This window comes from Cygnus atratus, chromosome 9 (assembly GCF_013377495.2).
Source record: "Cygnus atratus isolate AKBS03 ecotype Queensland, Australia chromosome 9, CAtr_DNAZoo_HiC_assembly, whole genome shotgun sequence".
In the NCBI taxonomy this organism is placed as follows: Eukaryota; Metazoa; Chordata; class Aves; order Anseriformes; family Anatidae; genus Cygnus; species Cygnus atratus.
Window position 1 is genome coordinate 4,080,792 of NC_066370.1, and position 12,799 is coordinate 4,093,590.

At 40.8% G+C, this 12,799-nt stretch overlaps 1 protein-coding gene across 1 annotated transcript in view; it reads right to left on the reverse strand.

The window, feature by feature from the left end:
• The window catches only part of NYAP2 (neuronal tyrosine-phosphorylated phosphoinositide-3-kinase adaptor 2), a 130,699-nt gene that overhangs the window by 43,939 nt on the left and 73,961 nt on the right, over window positions 1-12,799 (reverse strand). Inside the window, exon 3 of the mRNA XM_035544968.1 lies at window positions 8,359-9,456. Within this exon, the coding sequence (XP_035400861.1) occupies window positions 8,359-9,456 (1,098 nt within the window). The remainder of the gene's footprint in view (window positions 1-8,358; window positions 9,457-12,799) is intronic.

Sequence of the window (12,799 nt, forward strand, 5' to 3'; positions counted from 1 at the left end):
GACATGGATGGCAGCATGGGGTTAGGACAGCCACCTGCTGTAGGTGTCACAGCTGCCACCCTTTGAGCTCTGGGCACATCCTCTCCAGCATCTGGCACTGCCAACCTGTGGAGCCACAACACTGCACTGCCAGGCTGGCTGCTGCCATTCGATACAGCCACGCAAACATCCTGAGTAGAGGCTATGCAAATAAAACTACATCATCCTTTAAACCAAAGTAGTTCGATACCTATTTGTTTTTTTTTTTTGTTTTTTTTTTTCCTTAGTTCCATTGGAGAAGGAGTACCCAGATACCCTAAATGGATACCACCCTCCCTAAAAAACGCAGTGAGAAATTTTAACAAATTGTATTTATCTCTTTCATTGAAGGTAATATATGCTTACGGAAACCTTCACCAGATTAAATGTCTTTAACTACTTCTACTGAGCACCCACAAATTGGTCCATAATTATGTAGTCCCATTTAAAACAAAAAGACAATAAATTCTCCGATTCACGGTTCTGCTGTATGACTACCCCATTTTGAATATAAACTGTTCTAGCCACAAAGGACAAATTTATTTTCTTGAAGCCAGAAACACAGATGGTGTAAACTGGAGTACCTCTTCTGACTTCAAATAAGAAGTGGTGATTTATAAGTGCTGAGGATTTGGCCTAAAGGTCAAGATATTTCTCTGGCTTAAAAAGCTTTGTTCAGGGAAAAAGAAAAAAAAAATCAATGGCACTCAAAACTCAGACTACATTATCATTATCCACATCCTTAAGTGCAGCACATGTTGCTTTGCTTATTGGTGACACAGTAAAATAGGTGCCAGTAACTGAATTAAAGGGGCTTTTTCATTTATTTTTAACAACTTTCAGACAACTCAACATTATCCTGTTATATTAGAAACCCAAAGAAACCATCTTTTTCAGTCTTTTACCTGAAACCATCTTTTACTTGAAATCTAACAAACAGAAAGTAGCTTTATCTATTTTTTCCTTTTTACCATTTATAAGTTTTCTTCTTCATAAAAAGACATGTTGATTAAATTGCTACTCAGAAAGTGTATCAAGCAGTCAAATAATACAAACAGAAGGAATAAATAAATCCATATACATCAATCAGAAACAGCAGCTGTTTCCAGAAAAACCTGAGCAATTATTTATGAAATTATGTCTTCTTCAATGATTCTGTATACGGTCGTGATCCCAGGAGGACCTGATTTTCTGATGAGCCTAAATTGCTGAATTAGAAGAGGAGACAATGTCATGGTACCAATTAGCAAAACCGTTGCATATCATCTCAAAATGCGTGTTTTTTGTTTTAATAACTGTGAGTAACAAAGACATTCATTCATCTCAAAAGTGGAGGGGACATCCCACCTTTTAGTGACTTGACTGATTAAAGGCCCTTTAAATAGACATACTCACTTTTGTGTGAAAGCAGCAAGACGACAAATGGTGTAGTGTGCATTTCAGTCAAAGAATGGGTACCTACCGATTTATCCGTTCGAAACACAAGTTCTCAAACCTGGCATTACCCCTGGTGCTGAGAGAGGACTGCATTACTGGCACGCAATGCACAATGAGGCAGCGACGGCACAGCGAAGGCACCCAGAGACACGCAATCTGCCACGGAGCTGCCATGCATCCTTTCACACGTTTCACTTCTTCTTTGTATCTTTGTTCCACAGCTCAATCTTTCCCACTTAGCATAAACCTTGGAAACGTTGGTTAGCTTAGTGTTTAGCTGAATAACCTGACTGCCATGTTACGATTTTGCTTTCTGCTTATTTCCTGTGATTGCTAATTGGGGGAACATATTTCAGCTTTAACAAGTAAGAGGCTCCAGCTGGCCAGACTAGCTGATGCGTATCAAAGTATTTAGCCCATTGCCCACCATCTCACAGTGGGGAATTTAGGGATTACTAGTAAAGGACAACAACAGGTATGGCTGAAGCAGTACTCAACACCACTCAACTGCAAAAGCTATTTATTTATTTATTGCTTCAAAAGCTTGGTTCCTGAAGGATGCTGACCACATCCCGTCATTCCTGTGTTTACGCTTTCACCATTTTCAGTTCTGTCTCCCAACAGCTATTGCTGGCATCCAGTCATCACAACAGGCACATTCCTTAGCACAGGGCACTGTTTCAAAGACCTGCTGCCAGCAGACCAGACAGCTCGTGGCTTGTGTGTGCACAGACATACACAGCTCTTCTCCTGAACATGCACTTACAAGTGGGCACCTGAAGAAAGCACTTTTGATGCTGCAACGCTTAAGCTTGTTTCTATCTCAATGAATAGTAGCTCAGGGGCAAGAACAGAGACTTCTTCAGGCTTTAACTAAATGCAACAACCTGTGGTAAGCCCACATCCTGCCGGTGGTGAGTGAGTGTCATCCTCATCAACACTGGTGTTCTCCTTCACTCTAATCCACTTCCCGCAGCATTTCCCACTGCTCCCTCACCTAAGTCTCTTCTTTCAGATCAACTTTCAGGACTGTCAAACGAGATGTGACTGCTGTGACCACCTGGTCTAACCCCCTGTATATCACGGGTCATTAGACTAGAAAATACAACCTCTAGTGGAACAGCTGCTTTGCTTGTGATGGAGAAGCCAATACACCTCTGGCTCAAAAGTACAGCATCATTCACGAATAATTTCAGGTATGCAGTGTTATTTCTGTTAAAGTGTAGCTATCTCAGACTGAAGAGAACATTCAGACTGCCTGCAATCAATGGCTATAAAGGGCTGAAGGATTAGGATGACAACCCTCTATATAAAACCACAGAAAATATATTAACCTAGAGGTTAGACATTATTTCAGCTTCTGAATTTCAGTATCTGATTCTGACTGTCAGCTATGCGGTAGCTGAGGAATAGCGGTATGGAATGGAATAGCTCTAACACTTTCTACGGCCAGCCTAGTCTTGTAGGCAAGCCCTACCCCTTCAGAATAGCAGAGGCTGAAAATGTACCCAAATTTTTATAAAGTTCAATGGCATATCAAGTCCACCTTCCTTAAGTCAGCATTTTTCATTCTAACTTCATTAGAAATACATAAACTGAAATCCTGCCCTACACCCCTCATCCTGCGTTTAATGCACAGAGGCGTAGGTTAAGCAACCAAACGAACCCCGTGAGGAGGATTTGCACTTGACACATTTCCCAAACTCTTTTTCCAACATGCTGTTCTACCTAACGGGGACCCCAAAGCTATTTTCAAGCTCTCTGGAAAATAATAGCATAAAAATAAATAAATAAATTAAAAAGTGCATTTAAAATGTTTCCACTAGTACTCCACAAATTCTTCATGGCAGGGCCTCAGCTGTCTGAAATTGGAATGAGCTCCTTTTTAACAAGTTGAACCATTTTTCCTCTCGGCCCTCCATTTACACAGTATTTGTCAAATTATAATAAAATATTTTAGATTCCTAACACAGTGGGCACCAGCCAAGAACAGGAAATCCTAATAATCATCCCAATTTATAATCACTTTAACTGAATTTTCAAAGTAGCACGTTCACAAATTTCCTCCCTGTTTGTGACTAAAAGCTGAAGAGGGAAACTCTCCATTGGCAAAACCCAGAAGGTACAAAGCCCCGCAGAGCAGCTAAGGAAAACAGCAGCAAACTGCCCTGCACCGTGTATGCCAATCTCATGCATCGTGCACAGGCTCAGAGCATGCTAGATAGGTGACTATTAGGTGCAGTTCATTAGGAGGAACATGTGCAAATTTGCTCAAATCGGGCAGGAAGTTCCCAGGAAGTCAGAAGGAAAGTGGAGCCTTAACAAATGGAAGCAACCAGTACACAAACAAAAAGGTTTGGTCAGCTGTGGCAAGGGTTTACAGGACCATTTTGCCCAGAAAAAAAACTATGAGTGCAGCTCAGATACACAGCAACAGCTTCTGTGCTTTGCTTTCCAGTGGGTAGGTGTGCCTGTATGTGAACGAGTTCAGGTCGGTATTTTCACGGAGCGCTACGTGTTTCTGTGCTGCAGAAAAGACAGGCACAGCAAACAGCTCCAGAAAATCGGAACACTATTCCCACCTTCCCTGCCTCCCTCGCTCCCTAATTCCAGCTTTCTGAAGGGCATGTGTAACACAGAAACTTAGTGAATATGCTACAAGGAAAGGCAACGTGGTGGTGTTCAGCACGGCTGGATACAGCAGCCATACACACACCTTCCAAACACATTAGGGAAGTCCACCGTGTATCCCAACGACAGCAGTTGGCACTCCTTAAACAGTCTCCTCTAACCTCCTAGACTGACATTATGCTTTATGGGGCTCTGCCAACTTTAGGGCATGCTACCATGTTACCTCATGCAGTCACTGACAATTAATAACATCTATCTTTTCTATTCTTTGACATTTTTCGTGCTTGACATCTTTCTTCAGTTTTCTGAAGGGTTCTCTCCATCCTTCTGCCTTTCTTTGCGATCTTCCCTATTTTCATTTCTGATTTCCCCTTACAATTTATTTTCCTTTGTTCTTCTCTCTCCACCTTCCTAATTGCGTCTTAATGCATATTTAGGAAGCTAACAGCACACAAGAGAACTTTTACGGGAACAGAGCACAGTAAGTGAGCTGCCTGTAAAATCTAGATACGCACATCACAACAGCAGCCTGAGGATGCCGAGCGCATTTGGCAACTTGGCTGGGGCTTCACCAGAAGCTTGTATCTTCAGAAAATGTGGCCCTGAGGTGACAATCTCCTTCATATCACTGATTTACCCCAATTTCCCACTATTGTAATTCCAGTGAACTCGACAATAATAAAATGGAAGAGGGGGGTGGAGGGAGGAATGCCAGAAGAACAAAGAAAATAATACAGAAGGGGGGACAAGGGCAGCTTTACATGACTGGAAATAGGGTTTGTGCAGTTCCCCTCCCCAAAAAGAAACACACGCAAAAATGCCACAAAATAAAAGCCAGGGAATAAATTCTGAGTCTGGACTCAGGTGCAAAATTTCCGCCAAGTCAGTTGCAGCAATAACAATAAAGATGAGAGAGAATTTTCTCTGTAACTGCTGCAATATTTTCCAAATACACTCATCTGAATACAAAATTTAGTATTGTGCTATTTTTTTGGACTAGCATATGGCAGTGAGAGCTTCAGACAAGTCACAGAGGGCTGAGTCTTGGAGGATTCAATGAGAAAGTTACTTGAGATGTGCTCAGAATAATTTCATATTTTAGAAGCACATATTCTTAGTTTCTTAGCAGAATTTCATAAAGCCACATAACTCTGCTCTTCTGTGTTTTTCTCTTTTTTTTTTTTTTTAATTATCCTCTGGATTCTGGAAATCTTTCTTTATGTGGAGACCAAATTACAGTAAAGCAACAAATATAAAAATGTGGCAGTCCCAGTTAGTCCCATGCTATGCTTTTGCTCTCTCATAGTCTCTCTCATAAAAAACTAATCCAGAACTGAATGAGTGCCTTAAGCTTCCAGTGTGATTTACAGGAGCAAGATTTCTTTAACACATCTTACGATTAGTCCAGTATACCCATGGTATCACTACATATCATTATGGTGAGGAAATGTTGTAGTCTGAGCACGTTCTACTTTAAAATCCCACAATTTAGATTTATTTTTTTTATGGTGGATCATTTCAATGCAAAATTGCAGGACATGAAATGCTAGCCCTGTATGTGTTTTCTATGCATCCTAAAAGGACTTCTATAATATCTGAGTACAAACCTGGTTCTTCCTCAGTGCAGTAAATCCCATAGGATTAAGGCATACTGTAAATACCAGACAAATTACAATCGGATTAGGTGGGCAGTCAGTTCATTTACTCAACACAGCTGCACTCCAGAGTCTTTTCACCACTGGCATCCATTTATAAAATGAATGTTTTGTCCTTAAAGTAAAAGAACAAGGTTTCCATTTCATGACTCTTGTATTACCATTCATGACCAATGACGAGCACATTTTTACTTCCTAAAGAGGAAGCACAATGCTTCTTGAGAGGCCAGTAAGAAAAGCTGCTCTTGGTACAGATCTGCAGGGCAAGATTTATTTTAAATTTATCACTGAGATGTCCTTTGATAGTCTGTATTCAATTTCAGTCAAGTGGAATATAGAGATCTTTTTGGAGTTAGGTATGGGACAGAAGCACACGCATTGCCTGAAATTTCCCTGGACTTGTCACACTCACTGCAGGTATTTTCACAGGTTCCAAACCTAGTACTTCTGCCAACATCAGTAAGCATAAAACCATCAAATCTGTGAGGCTCAACACTAGCTCTGGCATAGCATGGTGTTTAGAGAGGACTTCTGGTCACTGCTCAGTAAGTAGCATGTTTAATAATGTTCAGTCTTGTCTGCATTTTGCCAAACTCTCTCTACCACTTCACTGCAATTATTTATAAATGTCACAGCACATCCCTCATAATTGTTCCCAATTGCAAAAATCACCTTACCTTTTAGGCACAGTTTTGCTTCCACCCAACATATCTGGTGTTATTGTATTTTTATTACTGTAATCACTTCATAAAACCCTACTGAATCATGGAGCTATGGCTCATATAACAATATTTATGATTGCAGGCTATAAAAGTATTACAGCCAGATAAGGAGAGTTGCTGCCCTGACTCATATTCTCAGTATCCCGCTCACTCTCAGTATCCATTCTCACCTCCACCTTCTGATTTTAGTCATTATTCCTGATTTGCAGAGACACAAGAATAAAACTGCAGGGGCTGAGGCAGAGGAGCCCATAAATGAGGAGGAAGGCTTTGTACACCAACACAAACCATTGCCACCGAGCTCCTCCATACTTACCTGTTTGCACGTACTCGCTCAGCAGCTGAGGACGGCACTGCTGGGCAGCCCAGTTGAGCTGGTGGTGATCGTGGACATGCAGGAACCAAGTGAGCTGCTTACCAAGGAGAGGTGTTAGAGGGACACCAGTGCAGTACCTGGTACCGCAGGCACCTCATGATCAACCACTGCTCACCTGAGCTTTGGCACAACCAGCACTATGAAGAGCAAGGTGACCTGGCAACACCAGCCTAGCTTTCTGTGACTGAAGCAGATGTGAAAGGCAGATGCAACCTGCCCACGAAAACCTGGATGGGGAGTTCTTGTGAGCTCCCTGAGTGTGCCCCAAAGCAGCGTGAGCTAAGGAGTTCAGCCGTGACCACTCTGCTATCAGTAAGGTAACAGAGCAGCGTAAACACAACTGGAAAGGCAGTGGAAAATTCACCTTTTCTGCAGCAATATACTAGCCTGGAAACAAGGATACCTTCTTTTAACAGCCACCACAGTTTGTCACATGGCACTTTATACATTACAGCTACCAAATAGGTATAACACTTGCACAAACATAAAATTGGCCGTTCTCCAAAAAGAGCTTTTCTTTTAGGCAGGCAGCAAGACTTCAAATTCATAAACTGATTTTATGGAAGTCAGAGGAGAAAGTGTACTGAGCACACTTTGCTGTCTGACAAAAGGTGTTACGGCTAACATTCACGGCAAGACATTGCCTTTGGCACCACTGAGCAGGAACATTTCTTTGCACCAGAAACACTGGTGCCAAGTTTTGCTTTCCCTCACACCTCTGACTCCTGCTGATTTCATTAAGAGTTTCCATATTTCACTAACTCAGAAGGCGTGCTTTGTGTAAACCTGAATGCACACGGGACAATGGTTTTACGATACAGTATATTCAAAGTCAATATTGGCTTAAGGTTTTCCTGCACAACTTCCTCCAGTACTTTTCTCTGTGTGCGGTTAATGTGTTTTAGGTCATGTTGGTTTTGAGATTGATTCACACAGTATGGCCTCGCAAGCAGTCACACTACCACAGCTGAAAGAGATACTCCGTGGCACAGCACAGAAGCTGTCAGCAGGAAGGAGGGGAATGGCTTAAGCTGGTACTTCTGGTTTCCACCATACACGTTGTGATCATTGGAAAAGTTAAAGGCGATAAATCTGTCTCTGCCAAAAAACAGCTACAGTCTGGTTATTTCACTGCAGACCTCTTGGACAATCACTGCATCTTAGCATCCGTTGCGAAATTAAGAATGTGAGATACTGAGAGGACCGTAACTCACATGAGACCACTATGACTGTGGAAAAGTTAACGAAACTGACTCCTTTCTCAAGACTGAGCCATGAATTGTACTCCTGCCTGACAGGCTTCTGTAGTAAGGTATACATGCTTAAAAATCTTTACATTATAACCATATGAAAACTAATTTTAACAATAATTACTTTTCTTCTAGATAAAAATATATATAGATATACAGAATTCAGACTTTTGAGGGATTTGCTTTTTGCAAATGTTTGATTTAGTAAACTACAGTGGAAGCTGTTACTCTGTGAGGAAGAATGAGGAAAAAATATATCAAGAACTTACTTTCTGCAGGTTCCTTAGATCTTCTGCCACTGGAGGACTTCCTCAGGAGACTTCGTCCTGAGGTAAAGAGGCTGGTTAGTTCCTCCAGAGGACTGGTAGGTGTCCGAGAACGGGAACCACTCTGAGATGTCGACCCATACGTACTGACCGAGACATTTACCATCTTTCCTCCTTCTTGCAATGTATTTCTGGCTGTAGAATGAGGCACTGATGGGGAGCTTCTTGAGAGACTTCCTGAATGTACAGAGTCATAAGGTGGAGGTCTTTTGAGGCTTAAAGGGGTAAGAGACCTACCCATACTGACAGGAGAGGGTGAGGCAGAGTGACTTTTAGGATAACCATGTGGAGACTGTGTTCTGTATAAGGTAGAAGGATGAGGAGGTGAGGAGGTGTGCCCAGGAGTGCTAGTTCCATGAGATACTATCTGCTCTTTCTCCAGTTTTTGATGGCCTGGTGTATGAGGTGGCAATGAAGATGGAGAAGCTCCAGCTTGTTGTTTGATGTAAGACACATTTTCTAAAACGGGAAGCTTTGTGACCTCTAGCGGAGTTAGAGGAGACTCATCAGAATTTGGGGAACACTGCACTGGTGCTGGTGGGAACACCAGCAGTGGAGGTCTGTGAGAAAGCAGATTTGGAAATGGTGGGGGTATATCACAAAGCAAGCCCTTGGGAGTAGATGGCACTGAAGACTTGGTGAAATCTAGGTCAGGCACTGTGGGAGTAGCACACTGAGAAGAACAAGTGTGATGGTCATATTCACATTGACATTTTGAATCTTGGCCTACGTCATCAAATATAGGGTATTTCATCTCCTCATAGACTGCTTCACTTTGGTCATCCTCATCTTTTTTGAAGTCTCTGAGTATATTCCCAACCATTTCGATATATACAGGCTCTTCTTCCTCTGTGTCTGGGGCAGGACTGCTGACCTGTGACAAGGAGGCATCCCTAGTGAGTGGTGTCTTCATAGGGCCATGCTTTTTGATATAAGTTTCATCAAAAGATGTGCTTAGCTGAGTGTTTGGATTTCGTTTCGGTTTAGGAGGTGGAATCTTCTTTGTATATTCATCACTGTGAGGTCTTGGTTTGGCTGACGCTGAAAACAGAACAAAATACAAATTCATCAGAAATATTTAACAACCTTCGTCAAACATAGGATGTGTGTTACAGTGTCGTAATTCTGGAATGGATTTACTGGGACCAGCTTGTTGCTGGTTCTCTCTAGTATTACAGCAGTAGAACACTAGTAGAACACTAGAAAAATAACATCCTATTAAAAAACAGTCCTAACCTTTCCTAAGGAGGTTGTGACTCTCCAATATTCAGTAGCTAGTAAGCACTTCCATTTCTCTAAGACAACTGTTCTCTACCTAACTCTTTGGACAGGGAACTTTCAATTTTTAAATGTTATGCTTTTGAAATACCACTGTAGGATTTAAAAAAAAAAAAAAAAAAAAGTTGCCAAAGACATAAAACTAAGTATCCAAATGAACTCCTTATGGCTGCAAGAGAACAGTTAAGATGCTGGACTCATACTGGAATGACAATGATGCAACTCTGCAGTAACACAGTGATGAATCAAGACTTTTTTATTTGTAGTAACTTTTTGCATAAAGTACAACAATTGTCTGAGCACTGATTGAGAAAGGAAACTCTAACATACAAATACTGTAAAATGTACTGTTGGGATAATCCTAATCATTTGTCTGGATTCCATCCTGTGGCTTCACAAGACTTCAGTGAAGTCAAGAGGAACAAAATACCTCGCAGATTCAGATCGTTCCCAAACAGGTTGTATCTAGAAATGAGATCATTTTATCTGTGAAATTACAAATCAAAATAGAGTACCAAAATTAATTTGAAATGACAGGTTAAGGGTTTCTTAAAAAAACATCCTGATGAATTAAAGACAAAAGAAACTCATTTTGTTCTCTCTCAATGAATTTTTAATAAAATATCTCATTAAATGTTGGGGTTAATAAAATATCTCATTAAAGGCTTGGCTGAAGTCAGTTTTTCTCCTTTGTGGACTCAACAAACTAATTCAGAAATTAAATTTACCACGTATACTAAAACTAATTAGTATTCCAGAGGGTAAACAGTTCTTGCAATGAAAGCCTTGATACCTCTTTTGTAAGTTTCTCAGTTTTCAAAAAATCCTAAACTATAGGCCAGCTTAGAATGGCAGCTTTCTGGTTTTACCAGACGGTATTGCTCCTTGCAATTCACTGTGTTGCTGCAAACTCAGCATTCAGAGAATTTCCAGATACTATTTGCTGACCCATCAGACAACAGCTAGTGAATATCTGTTGTTAAACCAACCAGGCAGCGCTCATGGAGTTAAAAATCCTCTTTTAGAAACAGCCTCAATTGTGCTCCTACAGCCAGCAGCTCTGCTAGCTGCAAGGCAGCATTTTGAGGTCTGCTAAGACACCGGCTGCAGGTGGAAGGTGCCTGCACAACAGCATTTTACTGATGTGCTTTGGTCAGTGTCAGAGGAGGTTTCTAATACCATATTACTGCTTTGTCACTCTTCTGCTTTGATCTGCTAAATAACTCCTCTGCAATTCTTAAAAAGCATAGTAATAGAGGCAGATGTTAAACAAGATTCTAGCTTTGTTTAGTAGTAAGAGACTTGAATGTGGGTGTGTACACATATATGATGTAACAAGACCACTCTTCTTCAATGCATTTGTTTAAGTTGAACATATAACTAAGAAAAGAAAAAGAAATGTAGCCAAAATTAAAAAAAAAAAGGGGGAAAAAAAAACACAAAGAATGATACTATGCTTTCCTGACAGTTCCAATTAATGTGTTCCACTTTGCAGCAGGCTAGGGACATGCAAAAGCTACTACAGATAAGTGCACTTGGTAGCTTGATAGTTTTTCACTTTGTGGATATATCCTAATGCACTTTAAATTTGTCTTTTTAATTAACCCAAATTAATTTTCTTGAATGTCTTAGAATAGACTTTGGGGAATGAGATGTAGGCTACAGGAATCATTTGGGCTTTGCAGCAAGTATTACTCCTCATGTATTTGACAATACTATCAGATTTTTCTTGCTCTGCTCCAGCTAAATCACCATTCCCTTTCTATTTAGTATGTTATTTGTATATTACATTCATGCAAGTTCTACTGACACAAACTTGATCTCAATCCTCTCCCCACACCTCTGTTAAACTCATTTGCATCCCTGGCAAGCACAATGTTCTTCAGACTGGCGTGATTAAAATGAAGAGGCCATCAATAAGACTGGCACAAACTGCCTGAGCATTTCTGAACATTTTGCACAGGACCTCAACTCTGCTTTATACCGGCTCAAGGATTACAGACTTCGCTGCATTTGGAAATTGTGTATTTTGTACAGAGGGGCTCCCTGCAGGCTTCAGTTCCCTATGCACCATAATTGTTTCCTGCTCCTCTGCCCTCCGTAGACCACTGTTCCCTGTTCTGTCTTCTACGTCTCTTATGCTGCTGGTGTCACACAGAGAGTGCCATCATAGACATATCCCCGCTCTTCCATCTTTTATCTGGAGAGATGATGATGGACAAAGTAAACAAAAAGACACTCTTGTGGTGGAGGTGATTCAATGCCAGGCATTATGCTAGCATTAGGTGACACTAATACCAGTGTCAACTGGTATTTTCACTTAAAAATGGATAAAAGTGGTTAAGAGCACTGTGTTTTCCAACAAATTGCTAGAAATAGCATATATTGCCTCTTTTTGTCTTCTATTTTCACAATTTTTATCCAAGCTGATGAGGTTCTGCCATGTGGTCTAGACCTTTCCCGACATGTTGGGGTTTGCATACACAACAGTCAGACATTACTACATTACAGACAAGGAAATGAGAAATGTCATGGAAAAATGAGTGACATTCTGCCATCTCGTCTTGTAAAGTATTTTTGCATGGGTTGAAATTAACTGCCGCACTGACACACACAGCATTCTCATCTGCCATCGGGTGATATGTAGCATTAGCCTAAAATATCTTGGTGACATTATCAACAAAAAGGTCAAATGACCCGGTCCTGCTGAATGAACCACAGGATAAAACATGACAAGGTGAAAGATTTGCTTTCCTCTTTCTATTCAAAGCATTTTTCCTCTGCCATAGTTTATTTTATTAAAGCATCTATTGCCAGTATGTTATGGAGATCTTTTTCTCTCCTTAATAAAGAGGACTATTAAAACTAAAATTTAAAACTAAGTTCTTTAAATACTTTACAAACCTTGTAAAAGTACAGAGTTACCTCCTATATTCTACTTAGAGTGGGAACATTGGGTCCTGAAAGACTTCCTAGAGAAAATACCAGAGCAAAGAAATCTTTTTATCATGATTGGGAACAAAGGAGCTGCTCAACACCTACTCAGAACTCCCTTCAGCTGCAATGGGGCATTCAGGAGATAAACTGAGTTAGCTTCAAGAAGGCT